A 24,839-nucleotide genomic window follows, 5' to 3' on the forward strand; every position below is an offset into this window, starting at 1 on the left:
GGCCAGGTTAATATAGCATAAAAATATTACAATGAGTCATGTCCTGCCAGAGACTGAAAACAAATAAAAATTGAATGATACCCCATCTTTTAACTTCTTTAATAAATGAGAATTCATATGAAAAACAGAAGCAAGGATCCTATGGAAGACAGGATAAACCCCTCTACCCCCACAGGATGTTCTTGTCCTAATACCCAGAATCTGTGAGTGTTACCTTACGTGACAATGGAAATTTTCCACGTGTGATTCAATTAAGGATCTTGAGATGGGGAGATTATCCTGGGCTGGGTCTAATCTAAGAGAGAGGTTCCTTATAAGAGAGCAGCAGGAGGGAGACAACCCTGGTGGTCCAGAGGTTGGGGTTTTGTGCTTCTACTGCAGGGGGCACGGGTTCAATCCCTGGTTGAGGAACTAAGACGCTGTAAGCTGCACAGTGAGGCAAAAATAAATAAATAAATAAGGAGAGAGAGAGAGAAAGCAAAGCAAGAGGTCAGAAGTAAGAGAAGATGCTAGCTATGTTGCTCGCTTTGATATGGAAGAAGGGAACCATGTGCCAAAGGATGTAGGCAGCCACTGGAGGCCGGAAAGATCAAGGAATTGGATTCTCCCCTGGAGCCTCCTGAAGGATCACAGCCCTGGGGGTTCATTTTAGACCTCTGACTTGCAGACGTATAAGACAATAAATTTGTGTTAACTCACTAAATGTATGGTAATTTGTTAAAGCAGCAATAGGAAACCAGTATCAGATCCCATTGTTAAAAGTGAAAACTAGGTGATAAAAATATATTCAAACTAGTGGATGGCAGCTTGAATTTAATTCATCTTGAACTTAGCAAGTAGTTCCCAAACCCAACCAAAATTAAGTGGTCACCAATCTGCTTAACCTGCATTCCTAGCCTCTTGAGATGATTTTTCTTCTTTCCAGTCTGCTAGAATTACACACACGCATTTAAATTCCAGGATCGTGTAAGGATAAGAATAAAAGTAGGGGCAAAAATGTAAACAAAATTAAATCTATGATATTAATACCATTGTGCTTAGTTTTACTGTTAAAAAATTAATCAGCTCTTTAATCAATGTGGTGTTTTATGTGTATATTTTCCTTTTTAAACTATTTAGAGCATTTAAGGAAGTTTAAAATGCTAGGCTTGTGATTAAGTTAAATGTTTTAAAGCATTTGATTAAGTTGCAATCAGTGTTTAAATGGTTGATGAGACTTGTTTTGTTCATTTAATATGTATTTGATTTAATGGCTGTATAAGTTAATATGTGACCATTTAAAGCAATTGCTCTGAAACTTAAACACAACATCAGAATCACCAGAAGGGCTTATTAGAACACAGCCAATTGTGTTTCTGATTCAGTAGGTCTGGTTGTTGTTTTAGGGGCCCCCCAAAATTTGCATTTCTAACAAGCTGCCATGTACTGCTTATGCTGCTCGTTTGGGGACCACACTTTGAGAACCATTGAGGAATATGAGAAATGGAATATTCCCTGCCATATCAGTAAACAAAAGATGTCACAGTCGTCAGTGATTAAAGCTACCAAGGATGGTGAGCTGGTGAGCCCTGAGAAAACTCAGGATGTGAAAACATAAGTACTGGCCCCAGACAACTGAGGTGCATATCAAAGGAATGATTTCAGTGAGCCAGACTCTTACATCTTCCCATACATGGAAAACCACTAAATTCCTTAACTTGGGATTTCTGACTTTCTACATTCAGACGATCTGCCCTTTGTTGCAAAACTTCTATATAACCTGTCTCCTCTGAGCAGTTCTCTTGGGGTTGCTTGAGATGCTGCCTCCTGGGCTTGAAGTCACAAAAATTCCTGCACAATAAAACATAACTCTCAACTTTTAGGTTGTGAATATTTGTTAAGTCCATAATTATTTGCTCTTTTTTTCTAATGTTTGCTTTTTTATGTTTATTGAAATGCTAAATTCATAAGAATATTATATTGGACTTCCCCGGTTGCTCAGCAGTAAAGAATCTGCCTGCAATTCAGGAGACATGAAGACACTGGTTTGACCTCTGAGTCAGGAAGATCCCCTGGAGGAGGAAATGGCAACCCACTCCAGTATTCTTGCCTAGATAATCTCATGGACAGAGGAGCCTGGCAGGCTATAGTCCATGGGGTTGCAAAGAGTTAGACATGACTGAGTGACTAAATAAAACAAACAAAAATATTTGCTCTTTTTTCTAATGTTTACTCTTTTTATGTTTATGACGTGAAGTCGCTCAGTCGTGTCAGACTCTTTGTGACCCCATGGACTGTAACCTACCAGGCTCCTCTGTCTGTGGGATTCTCGAGGCAAGAATACTGGAGTGGGTTGCTGTTTCCTTCTCCAGGGGATCTTCCCAACCCAGGGATCGAACCCAGGTCACCCACATTGCAGACAGACGCTTTACTGTCTGAGCCACAAGGGAAGCCCTTTTATGTTTATAGAAATGCTAAAATCATAAGATTAAGATATTGAACTGTAAACAAAAGTACAAAGAATAGGGAATATTTCTATAGACAATAAAAGCCTCTTGGACATTAAAGAATCTATGAGCAAGGGGGAGCATGACAAAGCTTAATAGAAAATGTCACTTTAATCTTTCAGCCACAGAAGCTGCAGGTGAAATGGATTCAGTGATATGGGGGAAGGAGCAACTCCTAAGCTGTTTTCACATTGGAATCACTTGGAAAAACAAAGATATTAAAGATCTTTAAATAGTCAATATTATTTTGTCAATAATGTTGCTTTCTGCTTTATGTTTAAAGGCACTATAAATCATAGAGAAATCACCATTCTTATTTTCCTTCCAGTCTACTAAAATCTTAAAAAAAAAAAAAAAAAAACTTTTCACTGGAAACAATGACAAACCTGTAATTTGAGCTGGACTTACAGGCCCACTAACAGTAATCTGGGCTTTCTATGTTGTTGTATAGTTGCTAAGTCACGTTCGACTCTTTTGTGACCCCATGGACTGTAGCCTGCCAGGTTCCTTGGGCCATGGGATTCTCCAGGCAAAAATACTCGAGTGGTTTACAATTTCCTCCTCCAGGGGACATTCCTGACCCAGGGATCAAACCTGGGTCTCCTGCTTGGCAGGAGAATTCTTTACCATGGATTCACTGGGCTTTCTATATAGCCCTCCAGAAATTTAACATCCCAGCTTTAAATATTGTAAGAGCTGTGTTATGTGTTACAAGTGAAAGGTTGACAGAGTTAAAAATACTCTCTGGCTCTGTAATGACTTTTCATTTTGGTCCCTCTTCATTTCCGTTGAACATATAGTTTTGTTTGCCTTCCGGTGGATTCCTGCAGCTTTGCAGTCTTAAGAATCTGTCAACAATGGTAGCAAAACAGCTTTTGCAAAATCCAAAGTACCCAAATTTAAAGTTTCTCACACTGATCAATTTGCTCTGAATGTTTAATTAGCTATATGAGGATTTAAAATGAATAGTCAACAAGCTAAAATATTTATTCAACTTGATTTTGCCTAAATGTTTTAAATGGCAACTATTTTCCGCCATTATCTCTTTTCCTGTTGTTTAGAAAAAGGAGGAGCATGACATAGGATTTTAAATGGGAAGATAGTTGAGGAGATAAAATGTTAACATTGATTATTTCTGGATGATGGCGTATTGGTTCTATTTTAAAAATCTCTTTTAGTATTTTTTTTTTACCAAAAGGAGTATGACTGTAATAACCAGAAAAAAACATACCATTCAAAGAAGGAAATTTCTCCCAAACATGATTTTGAAAGTAATTGAAAATGAAATAGGACTTCGTAGAGTAATGGCTAATTCTTGGCCTTAGTGAAGAAATGTGCAAGGGAGTTATCAGAGACTAATAGCGTTATGTCAAAATGACCCAGTAGCCAACTTGAAGACAGATCACATTGGCCAAATAGGGTACAATTTAAGCACCAATAAGAGTATTAACTGCAATGAATTGAAACCTTCAAGTATTAATATATTAAAATGTATGAGTTTATGAAGATACTACAAAACAGAGGAACATTGAGAAGAGTCATAGTAAGATCTATTTTAATTCAATGTAAAAGAGAACACTCAGTCAGTTTCTATGAATTCTGGTCAGAAAAGTCAGACTGTATAAAAATGGAACAAGATAGCTCTGTCTATAAAGAATGCCCTGATACTGGGTATTTTCTTGCAGGCTCAAGAATGATTTTGAAGGAATGGTGTGGAGGAGGCATGAAAAGGATGGTTGATATAAAATAGCTCAAAAAATCTTTGAAGTCTCAAGTTTATATTATTCTTTAATATTTTTCCCTTTGGTATGAAATCAAAACTTGTTTAGGAATTAACTAAAACACCCAGAAAGCCAAAATAAAGCAAAAAACAAAACAATAAATACTGTAAACAAAGTCTCCTATGGCCACAGGAAGACCTGATGCAGAGTCCCTGTGCGTGGGTAAACAGATACTAAAAACACAAACAAACAAAACCCCAAACCCAAATAGTGTGGCGGGCCAGATCTTAAGAGCATACATGTATATGGATAAGATGGGCAATCACCCAACAATCCTGATATGTTTAGAAAGAGTTGAGTAGTTCCTAAACTATCAGAACATGGTGGATGCATTGCAAAAGCTGAAGGCAGGCAGAGGTTGTTTTCTCATAGAGTCATGCCATGCATTCTTCCCTACGTCCCTATCCTACCTTGAATTACTGTGTGCCCTAGTGTTGACTTAAAAAATATTAACAACCTGAAAGTTGAGAGTTATGTTTTCTTTGGTGGGAATTTTTAGGACTTCAAGGCTGGGAGACAGAATCTCAAGTAACCTGGAGAGAACGGCTCCAAGGAGGTGAGGAGCCAGGTTATATAGAAGTTTTGTTAACAAAGGGCAGGTAGTCTGAACATCTGAAGATTGTTGTTAATTAAAGAAAACCAGGTAACCTAACAAGGAATTCAGTTAACTTAATTCAAAAGTTAACCTAACTTCACTTTTCTTTGTCTGGAAAGATTCAAGAGTCTGGGCTCACTGAAATCATTCCTTTCATACTCATCTCAGCTATCTGGGGCCAGTATCCTGTTCTCACATCCTGAGCTTCCTTCCTCAGGGATCACCTAGGTAGTGGCCACCATTGTGATGGCTGCTAGATCACAGGTATTCTCCTTCTTGAGTGCCCTTAGGGCTCACCAACTCACATTGGAGGGTTACAGTCGCTGATGACTGTGACTTCCTTGTTTACTGATATGGCAAGAAATATTCCATTTCTCACCCCTAATTTCCAGTATGTTAACAATGATGTCTCTCTCCAACCAGTTGAATAACTGATTGGCCAACAGTGAGAGGAATTTTGGACTGTGTATAATGACACCATTGAGAACCCTGTAATCATTTAAAAATGGGCATTTCCTGTTTTTATTTTTTATGGAAACCGGCTAAGGCCCTAGAGGAGGCATAGACTCCAGTATAAATTGTCCAAGGAATAAATTTGCTGACTGAGTCTCCTTCTGGGATGGAGAATATTCCAGTGCTCTGATATTCTCTACCCACATTATAATTTTAGTTATATCAATATAAGAATGATAAGGAAACAAAATAATACCTTCAGCACACCTAGATTGGCTCACCTCAAAGATAGAAGCCCAGGGAAGTTGAATGAAATTGCCATAAGCAATTTATTCAGGTAGGCTTCTATGATGGGGAGACTATTTTGATGTATATGTTAGTTCCTAGTTTTGAAGACCTCGGAGATAAATGGTTAGGGCATAATGGTATTCATAATGACCTCCTCAAAATGTGCTATAGGAATTTGAGTGTTGGGTCAGTGTAAACTGGCTAGGAGACCACGAAGATGGCCAGAATTGAGTCAGAGCTTGTCCTGAGATTGAATTAGACTGTAACTTGATTCAATGAAAAATATATGAATTTCTCCCATGTTCCTGTCCTTTAAAAGCACTATGTGATTTACCCTCATATAACTCATTGGGATACATATTTGTACATCCATTTTACAACTTGAGAAACCTAAGTCTCAGAAGCAACTGGTCCAAACCACAGGGCCAATGTGGTGTGAGCTATGACCTAAAGTCCAACCCTGCTTCAAAGCCCTTACTCTCACACTATGGCAAACTGCCTCTGAACTATATCATATTTCATGTTGTGAACAACTGGCTTTTCTTACTATTTACCCAAGGGCATAAAATTTCCATGCTGCTTGGTGGCCTCTGTAAAGATTCATGGGGACATCACATTTCCTATTTAGATACAAATTTATTAGTATCCAATTCGGTACATATTTCCCATTATGTGCCAACATTTTACCAAGAAACCTAAATAAGATTACCTTTTTTGGTCCTAAAATCATTACTATAAATATCTCAGGTACAGTATTCCAGCTTTTCAAAACTTTCCTTTCAATATGACAATAGTTTACTCCTCTTTTTTTCACATTCCTACTCTTAAGGACTGTGTCTCATCCACAAATTCCTTTATAACTTCCATTATTTGAACTACCAGAATGACAATGATTTGAAACCCTTCCACGTTGCTGGAGGGCCATGTGGATCTGTAGTTATATAGTGGGTTGAATGTTGTTGTTCAGTTGCTGTCATGTCTGACTCTGCAACTCCATGGACTGTAGTCTGCCAGGCTCCTCTGACCATGGGATTTTTCCCAGGCAAGTATACTGGAGTGGGTTGCCATTTCCTTCTCCAGAGGATCTTCCCAACCCAGGGATCGAACCCATGCCTCCTGCATTGGCAGGTGAATTCTTTACCACTGAGCCACCCCCAAGCCCAATGGGTTGAACGGTGTCCCCCAGATTCATATCTACCAGGAAACTGAGAATGGGGCCGAGTTTGGAAGTAGGGTCTTTGCGAATGTTATTAGTTAAGATGAAGTCATGCTGGGGTAGGCTGGACCCTAAATCCAGTGACAGATATTTTCCTTAGAAGAGGAGAAGAAACACAGAGATATACAGAGAAGATCAAGGTGGAGTCATAGACTGGAGTGACAAGCTACAAGCCGAGCTACAAGCTGAGGAGTGCCAAAGCTTGCTGAGAGCCTCCGGAAGCTAGGAAGAGGTGAGGAAAGATTCTTCCCTTAGAGCCTTCAGGGAGAACATGGCCTTGCTGACATGTGGATTTGGGGCTTCTAGCCTCCAGGACTGTGAGAGAATAGATCTGTGTTGTTTCTTTCTTTCTTTCTTTTTTTTTTTTTTTGATCTGTGTTTCTAAGCCACCAAGTTTGTGGTAATTTGTATGGCAGCCCTAGGAAACTACTACAGTGGTTTATGCTGAGTTTCTTTCCTACTGGTTTACACTGGCAGAAAACACTTCAGCAATCACTACCATAAGTATATTACCTCTATAGGGGACTTAATTAGAGTAGAACAATGTTACATTATTTGGTTTTATATGGTGCCTTTCATACACAGGTTTCCTGAAGCTGTTTTACTAAGTACTGTGTTAAAGTGAAAATGACTGTGATGCTATTGTATTATGAACCTTTCAATAGTGGACTCAGAGCATTAGGCATGAACAGCTGTCATTATGGAAGAAACAGAAAGGCTTGAAACTCAAGTGATAATGTCCCACTGCTGTTGCTAAGTTTCATCCATTTTTAAACTTCCAAAGAATAAGTGATCTGAGTCATGCTAAGGTGTCGTATCTAAAAAGCCCGGAGTGAAGGGAAAAATAGAACATCCAACCTTTGACCCTGGTAGAGTACCTGAGAATTAACAAAATCTGAAAATAACCTCAAATTTGAAGCCAATGTAATGGAATACATATGTATATCTTTTGTGGCTTCTGATATGTTAGGGGTGGAAAAGAGTCGCTAAGAGAGACTTTTCTAAAGAGGGAAGTGAGCAATGGTCAATTTTCACCAATGGGAGACTGACCCTACAGGGATCCACACTGAACTGAGGATCCACACTGAATCTTCGGGCTGTCTTTCCATGGGTGTAGGATACACGTCCTTACTAGTTTAGCAAAATTCAGAAGAGAGATCATAGGCCATTTGGGGGGGAAAAAAAAAAAGAGAGTTAACACAGCAGTCCTGAGATGGCTATCTTTAAAAGGCCTGCTTCCTAGATTGGTCCTTGGCTGGCATCTGGGAACTTGAACTTTGGTGGAAGGGTTTCCACCATTCCCGGAAACAATAAGGATGGCTCACTCCCTAAACTGTTTGTAAAAATACTATGGATTATGCTGAACAGAATCCTTTTGGGAGTCTAGAAGTTGGCTTCATGCTAGGCAGACAGTGCCTATGTGACCAGTCCCCAATAAAAATCTTATTCACTCTGTATCTAATGGGCTTCCATGGAAAATAGCATTTTACACATGTGGCCACAGCTGATTGCTGGGGAATTAAGCATGAACTGTGTGACCCCACCAGCAGAAGACCCTTGCAACCTTGTGCCTGGTCTCCCCTGGCCTTTGCCCATGTGCCTTTTCCCTTTGCTTTTTATCCTTTTTTTGTAGTGAATCTTAGCCATGACCATATCCTGAGTCATGTGAATCCTTCTAATGAATCATTGAACCTGGGGTTGGTCTTGGGACCCTGACATACCAGCTCCTCCACAATATCAGTCAACAGCTCCATCTGAGCACTCCCCTTCACTTCCCAGTGGTGCCCTCAGGTTATACAATACTCAACTGAGACTTAGCTAAAGAGAATTCACCTATATATGTTGTATATATTGGCTGTTGTTGTTCAGTCGCCCAGTCATGTCTGACTCTTTGTGACCCCATGGACTGCAGCACACCAGGCCTCTCTGTCCCTCACCATCTCCCGAAGTTTGCCCAAGTTCTTGTCCATTGCCTCAGTGATGCCATACAGCCATCTCATCCTCTGATGCCCTCTTCTCCTGCCCTCAATCTTTTCAGGCATCATGGACTTTTCCAATGAGTCAGCTGTATATATATATTGGCTATACCACATGGCATGCAGGGATCTTAGTTCCCTAACCAGGGATCGAACCCATGCCTCTGGAGTCTTGACCACTAGACTGCAAGGGAAGTCCCCTGTCCCCCTCACCCACTATATTTTGACAAGTGAACAGGTTTAATTATTGTAATCAAGTAAGAAAAGAACAATGGGGCTTCCCCTGTGGCTCAGTGATAAAGAATTGGCCTATAATATAGGAGCCGCAGGAGATGCAGGTTTGACCTGGGTTGGGAAGATCCCCCGGAGGAGGGCATGGCAAACCACTCCAGAATTCTTGCCTGGAGCATCCCATGGACAGAGGAGCCTGGCGGGCTACAGTCCATGGGGTTGCAAAGAGTCGGACACGACTGAAGCAACATAGCATGCATGCAAGAAAAGAGCAATACATTTTATCTTGAATGTGTATTTAGGTCTTTTACTTCTTGATCTGGTTTTTCCTTCTTTTGGTGGCTGAGACAGGACCAGCTTGTAAGGGTACATTGTTTTTTAAATTTGCAAGTTTAAAATATGTTTATTTGCTGATATAAAAACGTTGCCGGCTGTCCTTCTGTGCATCAAACTTGTTCTTGTTCTTCTTGTTCTTGCCTTAAGCTTTTAGACCAGCAGCTCTTCCTGTCTGAGATGCTTTCCCTGTAGCCTTGAATACCTTGCTCTATCTTTTCAGTGAGCACTTCCCTTAACAGTCCCCTCCTCAGAGAGGCCTTCCCTGACCACCCAATCTAAAGGAGCCCCCACTCTACCCACAGATGCTCCTGCTTTGACTTCATCATAGCACTTACTTCAACCCTCTATTGTATTCATGCTTTATTTTTTGTTTAGTGAAAACCTCCTCCCTCTAGAGTATAATTTCCACTTGAAAAAGTATTTTCTTTACTTTGGTTAGCATTTTATTCTCAGTGCTAAAACAACACCTGGAAGAAAAATCAGGCATTCGGTAAATATTTTTGAATAAATGAATAATTAAATCATTTGATTAAATAAGTGATATTTTGGAAATTGCACTTAACAGTTTTCAGGACACTGGCCCAATCTGCTTTATTTTTTTTTCTGTTGCCACATTCAGTATTTTCCCCATCAGGTTTTTTTTCACCAGTGGGCAGTCACTATTTTTTTATTCCACCAGGCCCCCAAAGCAGCCAGACAGGCAGATTAGTGAAGCAACACCGTCAATCAATGTCAGGTGTGCGCTTGCCTCAATTCCAAAGGGCCAACACTATCATTTAAACATCATCCAATCTCTTTTCATCTTACAGAATTTAACTGCTACAAAAAGTAAGGAGGCAATTGCGGTGGGTTGTACTGTGCATATTGGCAGGGTCGATACCATTAAGATTCACTTCCTTGCTTCTCCTGTTCAATTACTTCTGTTCAAGGTGGTGGATTTCTCTTGTCTTCTTCAATTTAGATTTATTGAATTTCTGAATCTCAGCCATATCTTGTTTGTCAGATATTTGGGCAGATGAAGCAGTGATGGGGTGCACAAAAGAAAGTCAGATTTCCACAGTATCTACTCTACCCCCCCATTTCTGACATCTCCATCACCCATTCCAGCCTCTTATGATATTGCACTACCCTAATTTTCCTTGTATCTTAACAATTTACTCCTATCCCTCCCTAACTGCACCTGTCCTTGAGGTTTAGCCTTCTGCAATTCTCCCACAATGAGATGGTGTGTAGTTGCTCAGTCATGTACGACTCTTTGCAACCCCATGAACTGTAGTTCGCCAGGCTCCTCTGTCCATGGGGATTCTCCAGGCAAGAATACTGGAGTTGGTTGCCATGCCCTCCTTCAGGGGATCTTCCCAACTCAGGGATCAAACCCACGTCTCTTACGTCTCCTGCATTGGCAGATGGGTTCTTTACCACTAGCGGAACTTGTGAGCAAATTGTTTTACCCAGGATCTGTGTAGAGCTCCTCTAACGAAGGACTTCCAGTGGCAATTGTTGTGTGGAGAGTAAGCGCAGAAAAGAACATGTTTATACTTGTCCTCAGTTTTCAACCCATGCTTGGCTATTTGTCTCTTGCTTTGGGTGTCCTGCCCACTCCCCTGATTTCTGGGCCCTGACCTCTTTCTGGCTGCCAATCTGCACTTCTGCACTACCTCACTCTCTATTGAATGATCATCTGTTTCTCTAACTGTACCTTCTTCCAATCACTAGCTCACACGTGCCACTCACCATCATTCACTTGGTCCTATAGAGAGGATCCCCACTGAAACTTCTTTCCTGATTGTATCCCTGGCTTCATCCCCTAACCAGCTTGTAATATTTGTTCTGGAATAAAGCATATTTCACTCTGGTGGAAACAGAATTATTAGGCAAATAGAATTCCAACCAGTGACAGCATATTTAGAAGAAAAACTCTTTTATGTCTATTTATTCTTCTTGTCCCTTGCATCCAGAGGATGAACACAACACGGCTTAATACTAACACTGTCCCATCTGAAATAACATAACTAAAAGTTTTAAAGATGAGTTATTTCAAATCTCTTCAGCAATTCAAATGAGGTGGATTCTTTAGTACGTACTAGGGTAGCGGCCATAAAAAGCAGGCAGTGTCTGTAGGGAGTTGCTTTATGACATATCGTTTTCAGAAAATAATCATTAGTCTTTGATATCAAGGGTGAGATATTTAAACAAAGACATTTGCTCTGTATTTCTCTATCAGGCATGATACAATGGGGAGAGCACTGCATGGGGGGTCAGGGGACCTATGTTTCAGTCTCTAATTATCGTATAGTGATTCAGAGCCTTTTCTCACCTCTACTTTCATCCAGGTAGGGCTGAGCTCCTTAGTACTTGCTGACAGAATGTAAGTGGAAGTGATTGTGCTGCTTCCCTGCTGAGGTGGCTTTGAAGTGAGCATCCTGTCCCGAGGTACTCTTCCCTAGCTCCTGGCTGAATGTTGACACCCAGGATAACCTTGGAGGCCACATGTTGAAGACAGCAGAGCCATTTTCATCCTGAGTCCCTAAATGGCCACATAAATAATCACTCCTTCCATCTTATCAATCAGGAACATTTGTGCTATGTTAAGCTACTGACATTTTAAGATTTTTGTGTTATAGTAGCTAGTATGTCCCTAATAAAGTTGTTTCACTTCTTTATGCCAATTGGTTTGGGTTTTTATAAGGATTAAATGAGTCAGAACAATGCCTTATACATAATAAATGTTCACTAAATGGTAGCTATTAATATTACTTCCTGTGCTGATGCTAGCAGGTTATGGGTCATTGAACATGTCAATTTCCCTGGCCTTCTGTTTCTTCAACTGAAAAATATAAGAGTCATGCTTGATGACTAAATTTCCTGGAGTTTGAAATTCTATAATCAGAAGCCTCTTCAAATTGCTAAGAAAAAAAAATTAACCCATGGAAAATGGCCAGAAGATGAGAGAAATTCATTTAGGATATCAGGTAAAAAGGTAAAGAATGAAAACAGAGAACAGTCCAAAAGATGCTGAGAGGGAAAACCACTATTTAAAGAGAAGCATATTTTCTTTTTAAGAGGTATCCATAAATTCTGAAATAAGCTTCCAAGAGAAGATTTACAAACCGGGCTGTGTCTGTGAGACTTTCATTCACACCCAAATGAATATCATCCGTGGTAAGAAAACAAGGGTGTCCTCCCAGAAGTGCAAAGCCTGCAGTAAAAGAGAGAGAAGAAAGGCTGTTTGAAAAAAAAGAATTAAAGTAGCACACAAAATCATGAGGAATCAGCACCATCTCAATTGAAAAGTCAAAATCTTTCAATCTCACCAGCCTCTCTAATAGGAAATTCCCAGGGAAAGCAAAATGAGGAACTGAGAGAAGTATATGAGATTTTCTGTACTAGCACTTAACTCTCCTTCAGATATGTGACCATCTCTCCACCATCTTTTCAGAATTGTGCGATTATGGGCCATTGTTCCTTTCCAGAGGCTATACCTCATTTTTATTCTTAAAATATATAATGATGTCCACCAGGAAAATGTGAACATCAACTGCAGTATGGGATGTCATGAATGGCAATGGAATACTGCTCAGTAATTAAAAGAAATGAACTATACACATAGCATGGATGAATCTCACAAACATTATGCTGAATGAAAGAAGCTAGACACAAAAGAGAACATAATGTATAATTCCATTCATATGAAGTTCTAGAATGGGTGAAACAAACATAGAGTGGCTGAAATTAAAACACTTGTTGCTTCTGGAGAGGGTGATTGGCTGGGAAGGAACATTGGTGAACTTTCTGGGGTAACAGGAGTACTTTATACCTTGACAGAGATTGTAAGGTTACATACCAATACATGGGTATATGTATTCTTCAGTACTTACTGAATTGCACACACTTCAGATCTGTGCATTTTCCTATATATAAATTATACCTTTTTAAAAAATTGAAAATAAACGAGCATTGAAATGGCAGTTTCAGTTCTCTAAAAATCAGCAAGATCGAACTTCTCTGGTGGTCCAGTTGTTCAGAATCCATCTGCCAATGCAGGGGACATGATTTCAATCCCTGGTCTGGGAAGATCCCACATGCTGTGAGGCAACTAAGGCCATGGGCCACAACTACTGAGCCTGCATTTTAGAGCCCGTGTGCCACAACTACTGAAGCCCATGCACCTAGAGCCTGTGCTCTGCAACAAGGGAAACCACAACACTGGGAAGCCTGCGCATCACAGCTTCAGAGTAGCCCCCGCTTTCTGCCACTAGAGAAGAGCCTTTATGGAGCAATGAAGACCCAGCCCAGCCAAAAATAAATAAGATTTCAAACGTTAGTGCGATCAAAGGTCATTCAACTGTTTTATTTATCCTCCAACCAAGACAGAGCTAAGCACCACTTACATATTACCCTCACCAGTTTTCAACCTTCCATGGAATGTGAGATTACTGCAGATATCTAAGCAGATGAAGCTGGCTCCTTTCCCACCCTCATAGCACATCCCATTGGTCTGGGAGGATGACAGACAGGGGTCTGCCCCAAGCCATAGCTAAACTCTGTAGGAACAAGGAGAGCCCTTTTATCACACACCCTGGGGCAAAATTATGGGAAATGATGACATCCAATCGGAACTTTACTCTCTCATTTGAGACAGGTTCAATAGGCGGGCTTTCTTAGATATATATACATATACAATGTAAAGGTAATATGTATATGTACATATACAATGTAAAGACAAGATAGAGACTTTTCTGAGGGAGTTTGCAAACATTACTTTTTCCCTCCTTGGAAACATTACTTTTTTACCTAATTTGTCTTTTGGGAAATATGCAGCAGTCACAATTTTCTAATCCTACCTGTTTCCTGTGAGAAAGAGAGAAATCATTAATTGCACAGTGGATTGGGTGATAAGGAGCTTTAGACCTATAAACGGAAACTCAACCCAAAGTCTCATGAAACAACCCAGTGAAGCCTTAATGCATTTTTTTTTGTTTTTTTTTTGCATTCCCCAGTGATTTTTTTTTTAATTTTAGAAAGAATGTTCAAACTACTGCACAATTGCACTCATCTCACACACTAGCAAAGTAATGCTCAAAATTCTCCAAGCTAGGCTTCAACAGTACATGAACTGAAAACTTCCAGGTGTTCAAGCTGGATTTAGAAAAGGCAGAGGAACCAGAGATCAAATTGCCAACATCCACTGGATCATAGAAAAAGCAAGAGAGTTCCAGAAAAAATCTACTTCTGCTTTATTGACTACGCCAAAGCCTTTGACTGTGTGGATCACAACAAACTGGAAAATTCTTCAAGAGATGGGAATACCAGACCACCTTACCTGCCTCCTGAGAAATCTGTATGCAGATCAAGAAGGAACAGTTAGAACCGGACATGGAACAATGGACTGGTTCCAAATTGGGAAAGCAGTATGTCAAGGCTGTATCTTGTCACCTTGCTTATTTAAATTATATGCAGAGTACATCATGCAAAATGCCAGACTGGATGAAGCACAAGCTAGAATCAAGATTGCTGGGAGAAATGTCAATAACCTCGGATATACAGATGGTACCACCCTTATGGCAGAAAGCAAAGAGGAACTAGAGAGTCTCTTGATGAAAGTGAAAGAGGAGTGAAAAAGCTGGCTTAAAACTCAACATTCAAAAAACGAAGATCATGGCATCCGGTCCCATCACTTCATGGCAAATAGATGGGGAAACAATGGAAACAGTGACATACTATTTTTTGGGGCTCCAAATTCACTGCAGATGGTGACTGCAGCCATGAAATTAAAAGATGCATGCTCCTTGGAAGAAAAGCTATGACCAACCTAGACAGCATATTAAAAAGCAAAAAGCAGAGACATTACTTTGCCGACATAGGTTCGTCTAGTCAAAACTATGGTTTTTCCAGCAGTCACATATGGATGTGAGAGGTGGACCATAAAGAAAGCTGAGTGCTGAAGAATTGATGTTTTTGAAGTATGGTGTTGGAGAAGACTCTTGTGAGTCCCTTGGTCTGCAAGGAGATCAAACCAGTCCATCATAAAGGAAATCAGTTCTGAATATTTATTGGAAGGACTGATGCTGAAGCTGAAGCACCAATACTTTGGCCACCTGATGCAAAGAACTGACTCATTGGGAAAGACCCTGATGCTGGGCAAGATTGAAGGCAGGAGGAGAAGGGGACAACAGAGGATGAGAGGCTGTATGGCATCATTGACTCGATGGACATGAGTTTGAGCAATCTCCAGGAGTTGGTGATGGACTGGGAAGCCTGGCGTGCTGCAGTCCATGGGGTCACAGAGTCGGACACAACTTGAGTGACTGAACTGACTGACTGACTTCTAGGTATCTCTGTCACATCTCACTCCCATACTCCAAACTAATACCCAGCGGCCTCTTCATCATCTTTGCTATGTGTCTAATAGACATCCCAAACTCAACACTTCTAAAACTGAACTCCTGATCTTCATCTCCATCCTGCCTGATTGGCTCTATCCTGCTGACAGTTGCTCAGATGGAAACCTTGAAGTCATCCTTCACACCTCTCTTTTACCCGATACATCAGGAATCTTGTTGACTCTCCCTTCAAAACATTTCTCGAATCTAGCCCTCTTATCTGGCCCAAATCTGCCATCACCATGGCCCCAGCCTCTATGTACTGTACCTACCTGTTGACAGCTTACACTGCTTCTATCTTATCTCCACCCCTGAAAAGTGAAAGTGAAAGTCTATCAGTCATGTCTGACTCTTTGCAACCCCATGGACTGTATAGTCCATGGAATTCTCCACCCCTAGCGCCCCGGTTTATTCTCAACAGAGCAGAGAGATCCATTTAAAATGCAAGTTAGGAGCACCCCTTGGGTCCAGTGGTTAAGACTCCTCACTTCCAATGAGAGAAGTGTGGGTCTGATCCCTGTTTGGGGAACTAAGAGCTCATATGCTGAACTAAGGCCTCACATGCTGTGTGGCATGGGCAAGAAAATAAATTTTCTTTTTAATTTAATAAATAAAATGCAAGTTAGACCATGTTCCTCCTCAGTTCAAAACCCTCCAAAGATTCCCCTGTTTACTCAGAGTAAAAGGCAAAGTCCAAATAATAGGATACATATCTTTCCCTCACTTGCAGGCAGTCTTGTCTTTGTTGAGAGCACTGATCACCATCCACCATGATAAATCATTCACTTGCAATTTATTATGTCTATTGTTTATTGTCTGTGTACCAACTAGAATCAGCTCCATGAATGCAGAGATTTTCCTATCTTTTATTCACTGATATGTTAATAACCCTTATGGGGCCTTCAGGGACAAGCCTTCCCCTGTATCCTCTGCTTTAGCTCCTCTCTGAAGTACCTAGTATTCGATGCACATTTCCTGAGTTGTTTGGCAGATGTAAAAAGCCATCCTCTCTCCAACAAAGGGAAGATGTTAAGTACTTGAAGACCTTGAGTACAAAGCTCCAGGCCTCCTGGAGCCTAAAGATAGATAAAGCTTTTCACATCTCCCTGCTCCCTCACCATCAGCGAGTCAGAGAACCCTGCACAAGCTGATCACAGACCTTGTGACCCCCACTTCCGTACCTGGCTTTTAAAAATGCTTTGCTGAAACCCTTCTGGGATCTCGGGGCTTTTAGGGCATCATCCACCCTTCTCCTTGCATGGTTCTGCAATAAACCTTTCTCTGTTCCAAACTCTCACCTTTCAGTTTGTTTGGCCTCACTGTGCATTGGGCACACAAACTTGCATTAACAATATCAGTCTCAAGAACCTAGAATAAATATGGGTATATAGTAAGTGGCTTTCCTGGTGGCTCAGATAAAGAATCAACCTGCAATGAGGGAGACCTGGGTTCGATCCCTAGTTTGAGAAGATCCCCTGGAAAAAGGAATGGCAACCCACTCCAGTGTTCTTGCCTGGAGAATCCCATGGACAGAGGAGCCTGGCGGGTGGCAAAGAGTCGGACACTGCTGAGCAGCTAACATTTTCACTTTTTTCTTTCACATGGGAAGTATTCAACACAAACTTGTTGAACAGATGTAGGAAGGATTTTGACTCTGGGGAGAGGACCCATTCTTCTTACTTGCAAACATCTCCTAATTTTGTTGATGGACTTTTCTATTACCTGTTAAGTGAGCTAATAGGATTTTGTGATGACTATAATTATTAATCACTCTTGAGCACTTAATCTGTTTCTAAACAAGGGAAATCACCTAAACAAATATGAATACTGCATACTCATCAAGAAAGTATTTATTATGCCCTTACTATGTGCCTGACATAGGAAAATGCCACTGAGGGTTGGGGGCTGTGGAGGAAGGTTTCAAACAGTTTAAGACCTCCTGGCAGACCTACTTGAAGTCATACACTTATTTGGACTAGAAGTCATTTTGCTGTAACAATCCAGGTTTAGTTTGTTGTGTTTTCACTTTTTCCTTTGTGCTATAAAGAAGATTCACATCAAATCTGGACTTAGGAGAAAGGGGTAGGAAGAGAGGTTACAGAAAGTGTTAAGAAATGGCAGTGGAAACTCTGGTGGAAAAAATGTAGCCTGCCATATCAGCCAACAAAGGATGCTGTGGCTGTCAAGACCATCAGCCACTACCACTGCCCCGAGTGTGAGCCCTGAGGAAACTCGGGATGAAGACAAAAGGGCTGCCCACTCCCAAGCCCTCAGCCACTGCAGCCACACCAATGGTGGACCCTGAGGGGACGCGGGATGGGAAAGAACAGGATGAGTGCTCAGTCACTTCAGTCGTGTCCGACCCTTTGTGACCCCATGGACTGTAGCCCACCAGGCTTCTCTTTCCATGGGGATTCTCCAGCAAGAATACTGGAGTGGGTTTCCATGCCCTCCTCCAGGGGATCTTCCCAACCCAGGGATCAAACCTGTGTCTCTTGTGTCTCCTGCATTGCAGGTGGATTATTTACCCATTGAGCCACCTGGAAAGCCTAAGAACAGGATACTGGCACTGGATAACTAAGATGCATATCAAAGGAATGATTTCCATGAGCCCAGATTCTTGTATCTTCCAATACATAGAAAAGCACTACATTCATTAACTTGAGATGTCTGGTTTCTTTCATTAATGGTAATCTTTTGATACCACCTTCCCTGGTGACTCAGACGGTAAAAGCATTTGCCTACAATGCGGGAGACCTGGGTTCGATCCCTGGGTTAGGAAGATCCCCTGGAGAAGGAAATGGCAACCCACTCCAGTATTCTTGCCTGGAAAATCCCATGGACGGAGGAGCCTGGTGGGCTACAGTCCATGGGGTTGCAAGTTCCAACTACCTGGTTTTAAGTTCAGAATTCCTATGTATCCTGGCTCCTCCCTTACCTCTCCTGAGCAATCCCTCAGAGCTAACTGGGAGACTGCCTCCCGGGCTTCAGTCCTCAGCAAGTCCACTGAATAAAACATAATTCTCAACTTTCAGTTTGTGGAATGTTTTTCAGTCAACAAAGCCTTCAGCAGTTCTTGAAGGAGAAAAAATGGGAAGCCATTGCCTCCAAAAAGGAATTACCTCTGCAATTTTTGGTCACCCATCAGAAAGAAGCCTCAGATCCTAGTCCAAAAGCACAGGCCAAGCATTTGCCAGTTTATCTGACCTGGATGGCATTAAGTGCTTCAGTGGCACTAGTGGTAAACAACATGCCTGCCAATGCAGGAGACGCAAGAGACGCAGGTTCAATCCCTAGGTCGGGAAGATCCCCTGGAGGAGGAAATGGCAACCCAGTCCAGTATTCTTGCCTGGGAAATCCCATGGACAGAGGAGGCTGGCAGGTTACAGTCCATGTGTCACAAAGAGTGGGACACGACTGAGCATGACTTAGCATGCAGCACGCTTATGGAAGATGTCAGACATTCTGAGAAGCTACCAGGAGCTGCCATTGCTGAGGAGAGGAGGGCAGAGGGGCAGATCTCTTCACTGTTCATCCAGAGGGGGTTTATTTTTATCTCTTTCATTTGTGCATACATATCAGATATTTTTGAACCAAAGATTTCATCTGTTAATATCTAAATTTCTGTCTGAGAAAATAAAAGTACATCTTACTTTGCTCTTTCTTTTCTTCAGGGATCCCTGCAAGCTTTGGAAGAAGGGGTATAAATAGAATTCACATAGGAAATGTGAGGGCTCCAAGGGTTTTTGCTGGTAGAGATAAGGCAACTATTACCCTCTCTGTCCTTTACTTTCATACCCATGGCATAGTATCACAGTTTCCACATTGCCACCTTTGCAAAATGACGAATTTGAAAGAGCTCGGAAAGCACTAGCTTCTATTTTACCTTGAAAGTCAAATACCAGTGTTAAATAATGAAAAGAACCATCTCTTAGGATGCCCTGTGCATTTTTCCATCCAATACTGCACTTACTGAGATTAATAAATGTATCCGTCTATCTGCTCAATTAATTTGCAATGAAGGAGTATAATCATCAGTAGTCACACAGGAGAATTGTCTGGTTTGCCAGGCAGGCATACACAAAAAGTGAGTGAGGAATGAATGAGCTACAGCTACACGCAGAGACATTGATACAGCTCCCAAACATAATGCTGAGCAAAAGAAGCCAGACACAAAAGAGTGGGTACTGAATGACTCCATTTCTATAAAGTTCGAAAACAGCAAAACTAATCTGTGAGGTTAGAAGCCAGGATAATGATTACCCTTGGGGGGTAGGGCAGAGAATAGCAAATGGAAGGAGCTACAAGGGAGGACTTCTGGGTGCTATTCACATCGTTTCTCTATTTGGGTATTGGTTACAAGGATGTGTAACAATTCACTGAACTGTATAATTAATGATTTGTGCATTTTTCTGTATGTGTCTTACATTTTAATAAAAATATTACATGAGTAATAAATATGGCTTGATTTGGGTGGAGAATTTTATTTTGTCTCCCAAGATAATACTAGGGAAACTGCAGTGGCTCAGACAGTAAAGAATCTGCCCACAATGCAGGAGACCCAGGTTTGATCCCTGGGTCAGGAAGATCCCCTGGAGGAGGGCATGGCAACCCACTCCAGTATTCTTGTCTGGGAAATCCCATGGACAGAGGAGTCTGGCGGGCTATAGTCCATGATGTTGCAAAGAGTCAGACACGACTGACCAACTAACAAGCTAATACTGCTGTATCGTTGCAACTCAGGTTTGGGATGGAATCCTCAAGGACTGTCCGGTGGGGATCACCCCATCCCAGAGGCTGGCATAGATCTGGGGTAGAAATAGACAGTTTTAATTACATCCTATTTTCATTCTAAATACCAGGGTAATAGGTTTTGATGAAAAATTGTGCCAACAGACAACTATTAAGATGCACATGTACACAATAGAAATGTACTGCCATGTTTTGGGTTGAGGTTTACCATTGCTATATGCATTGAAATTAGCGCTTACTCTGACTGATTCTCCTACTGTTGAGTTTGGCAGGATGCCATCTCAGTGAAACCCATGGGTATTTATTGAAGATCATGATGAATACTCTGAACCATAACTTTTATGGTCATATGTTCCTTTTCTCATGTATTTGTTGTTTGTAATTTTGTGCAGATTGCTATAAAGAGCACTTCTTTATAGAAAATCATCATTTAACAAAATGCTTAATGCCACCTGTAGAAACAGTTTTACTGGAATAAAACATGACTAGCACGTGCTCAAATTAAATTAGACGTTTAAAAATATGTTTAATAATAGCTTCTAATCCTGGGTCTGTCATTTATTAGCTATATGTCTGCGGGCCTTTTGCTGAACCTATTTTAGTCTATTTTCCTCAGTGGTCTCACCCTCATGGAGTTGTCCTGAGGATTAAGTGAGATAATCCATGTAATTAATGTAGAGCACTTAGTGTAGGGTCTGTGCCCAAAAGCGTATTAAATCTTCACTCTTGGTTTTATTAGTAGCTTAACTACCACATGACATGTGCATGGTAAAACTGATCACTTATTCAGGGATATGTGAAATTAAAAATAACATTTGAATGGAGAAACATGGTAGACAACATCAACAACTAAGAAAAAAATAATTTGAGAAAAACTTAACATTGAGAAAATTGTATGTATTTAATAAATTCTTTGATGGCTTCAGAAAAGAATACCTCTCTTAAGTACTAATGATTTTTTAAAAATGATAACCAGTGTTGAAAAGGAGCAGAATTTCAGAACTACTGACTGGTTTATGCAATATTCATTTTTCCATTGCTGGACATCAGATGTCAATGTGACCTTTTAAAGGACCCAGCTTTAAAGAACAAATGTTCTCATCGGTTTTCTTCCTAGGACTTTAAAGATTAGGTGACACCTTATATGTTTCCTTTCTTCCTCCTTCCTTCTCTCAAGGGGCAAGGAGAGTGCATTAATAAGAACAGTAAACTTGAGATCTGAACCCTGGTACTATTTGTATTAATTGCAAGAACTTAGCAAGTCACTTGATCCCTCTGAATTCCATTTTGTTATGTATTTGAGATACCTCATTACTGGTCCTTACAATGGAAGAACTGCATGAAGTAGTTGTTTGCTTCTGAGCCCTAGAAAGCTCTAATGCTTGTAAGTAGGATAAGATACACAAAGAATCAACCAATATGTTTTTGTCTGTGGTACCTTTTCCTCGATCCTATCCATTTCCCCTTTTGGGCAGTCATGTTATTGATTCAAGGGAGGTCAGATGGAGTAGAAATGCAAAGAGAAAAAAGAGGTGATGTATTTCAAAATAGGTTTTTTGAAACTCATTACAGTAATCATAGTTTGAGAAAAAAGATATTTTGAGTGTCAACAGCTAGGATTTCAAGTACAAACAACAGACTTGGAAGAATGCATAGGTAGTTAAAGGCAGATTTTCCCTCCTGCTTTATCACCTGGGAACTGGAGGGGAAGAAGATGAAGAGCAGGAGCAAAGAAGCAACAGAAACAGACATTGGTGGACCTTTGACACTGTACTTTGCTGTCTGTCCCCCAGGCCACATACTGAAGGGTGGGAAGTATGGTGGAAATTTCAGATGAGTTTGGGGGACACCAGAGCTGAGAACATCTGTCTCTTTTAAGACAGAGTTCAAGAAAGGAGCAAATATTATGGAACTCCCTGGCACCCAGAAAGAGGAAGGAACAAGAGAGAGTCTTGCAATATCTCTGTGCCCACTGTGGCATGGAGAGCTGACAAGAATTTGAGAGTATAACCAAGCAGGACCCTATGGGATCTTCTCAGGGACAGGGACATATCCTCTGTTTCAGCTCCTCTCAGAGACACCTAGATAATAGTATTTGGTATAATAAATTCCCAGAGTTGTTTATCTAATGTGAAAAATCCCCACCAAATAGAAGATGTTAACTACTTGATGACTCTGATCACCTAGTCCCAGGCCTCCTGGACTCTAAGGACTGATAATGTTAACCCCTGTGACACTACCCTTCTAACTCACCATCAGCCAATCATTGTGCACAAACTGATCAAGTACCTGCAACCCCTACCCCCACCCCCTCACCTGGCTTTTAAAAATGATTTATCGAAAATCTTCAGGAAGCTCAAGTCTTTTTAAGGCTTAAGCCATCTTGTCTCCTTGCATGACTTTGCAGTAAACCTTTCTCTGCTCCAAACTTCAACATTTCAGTTTGTTTGGCCTCAATGGAAGTCAGGCACACAGACTCATGTCAACAAGCGAGCCAAACCAAGAGCTATCTCAGATCTTGTGATCAGAGTAAAGCAAACTCCTCCGCAGTGAATGGGAACCAGTCAAGGTCCAGTAGGGATACAGAAGTCCCAGCAGATTCCAACATAGACATTTGATGATGATGTCCTGATGATCAAAGACCAGATCCCTATAGCCCTAGATGCCTTGACATTGAGATTCTCTCTAGGACTTAACCATGACTGTGGGGAAAGTGTGAAGAGACCCTAAACTGACAAAGTAAACAATGAAATGACAGGATTTGGATTGCAGAGATTCTTTCCATCATCCAGCAGAATGGATATAAACAAGGAAAAGCTCTTTACACATTAGATAAATGCACATTTCTTGCTGACGTTGAAGTGACAGCCTGAGAATTTATGACCACTAATATTCTGTACTGAATATGAAGAATTATTTGAGATGTCTACTCAAGTCCTCATGGAATCTCTACAGATGAGGCTCATCTTCCTGCTTGCAGCTGCTGTGAGAATCAGAAAGAACATTCAGAAGCTTCCATTGCTACTCTTGGTGACATTGTTTTCCCTTTGTTGTTGCCAAAGAGACAGATAAATCCCACCACTGGGCTCCTCCTCCCAGGTCCTCACCCATTGGCCCTCTCTTCAGCACAAGTCCAAGTTTGTCTGTGAACTCACCTGTTTCTGTGGACAATCTTGTTCGAGTACTTCTTTTTTCAAAAATCATGCCTAAGGACTTCCCTTGCAGTAAAGGCAAATACTGAAAGTCAAGGATAATAATACAATTAAACTAATTAAAATGAAATATATGTTTCATATCTACTAGCAAGGCTTATGTTTTAAGATTTATTCTTTACATTATCAGAAACTATAGAATAATTAACACTATTCCCAAATAAGCATTCATATGTTATTTACAAAGTGAATTTAAAGAATTTCTTTCCTGTTGTATACAAATAAGGGAAGGAAAGAGGAATCCCACAGCTTATTGACATGTAATGAGAAAGTAATATTAGTTGCTCTGGGTTCAACCTGAACACTTGTTCCAAAATGTATTAATATTTCATACTGGAACCATCTTCTTACTTAAATCTGTGGAAACGTTACAGGGAAGAACTGACTCCGTGTTAGATCTGTTTCTTTTACTTTAACATTTGCTTCCAGTTGCTTTTGTTCACTAAAAAGATACTGTCCATATATAATGGCCTGCCTTGGTGAAACCTGCTCATCTTCCTGAATGTTAAATCAAAATGCTTTTGTTCAGGACCCTGTTCCACCTGTGGATGGCTACAGGAAGGAAGAGATTAACATATCCTATCCCTAAGTCTGGCTATTCCAGGACATATTTGCAAGATTAATGTCCTGTTTACTTTACTTCCTCACCTCCCCCATCCCTGTTCTATAAAAGAGCCTGGCATCCAGACCCTGATAAGATGGTTATTTTGAGATATTAGTCTGCAGTCTTCTTGGTCAGCCAAGCTTTCTGAATAAAGTTGTATTCTTTTCCTCAACCCTTGTCTCTCAGATTTATTGGCCTATTATGAGGCAAGCAGAGCAAGCTTAGACTCAGTAAAAGAAACTTCTACCAGTGTTCAGTGACTTTGAAGATGCTTGTTTGGGAAGTGTCTTCTCAGCTAGGAATATGCTTCTCTGTCATAACATGGGGCACTCAGACTCCTAAAGATGATGCCCCAGAGTTTCAAATACACTTTCATCATGAATCCTTGGGAGAATGCAAAGGCTTTGTTTCTAGAAGTCATGTGGAAACAATCTGAGTTTGGGTGTGGGGTGGGGCTCTTTCTCCTTCCTCTGCTATAGATGGACTTCCTGATAGGATGAGTTCTGGAACAAATAGATTCCTGCCA

The 24,839-nt window shown here is 40.8% G+C and overlaps 1 protein-coding gene and 1 pseudogene across 1 annotated transcript in view; both read right to left on the bottom strand.

Moving 5' to 3' along the window:
- The window catches only part of OTC (ornithine transcarbamylase), a 66,524-nt gene that overhangs the window by 25,789 nt on the left and 15,896 nt on the right, over positions 1 to 24,839 (bottom strand). Inside the window, exons 3-4 of the mRNA XM_043897710.1 lie at positions 23,653 to 23,734; positions 12,474 to 12,561 (exon numbers count right to left, since the gene is read on the bottom strand). Of these exons, the coding sequence (XP_043753645.1) occupies positions 12,474 to 12,561; positions 23,653 to 23,734 (170 nt within the window). The remainder of the gene's footprint in view (positions 1 to 12,473; positions 12,562 to 23,652; positions 23,735 to 24,839) is intronic.
- On the bottom strand, positions 10,245 to 10,366 carry LOC122689376 (annotated as a pseudogene).

Source organism: Cervus elaphus, chromosome X, assembly GCF_910594005.1.
Source record: "Cervus elaphus chromosome X, mCerEla1.1, whole genome shotgun sequence".
Classification (NCBI taxonomy): Eukaryota; Metazoa; Chordata; class Mammalia; order Artiodactyla; family Cervidae; genus Cervus; species Cervus elaphus.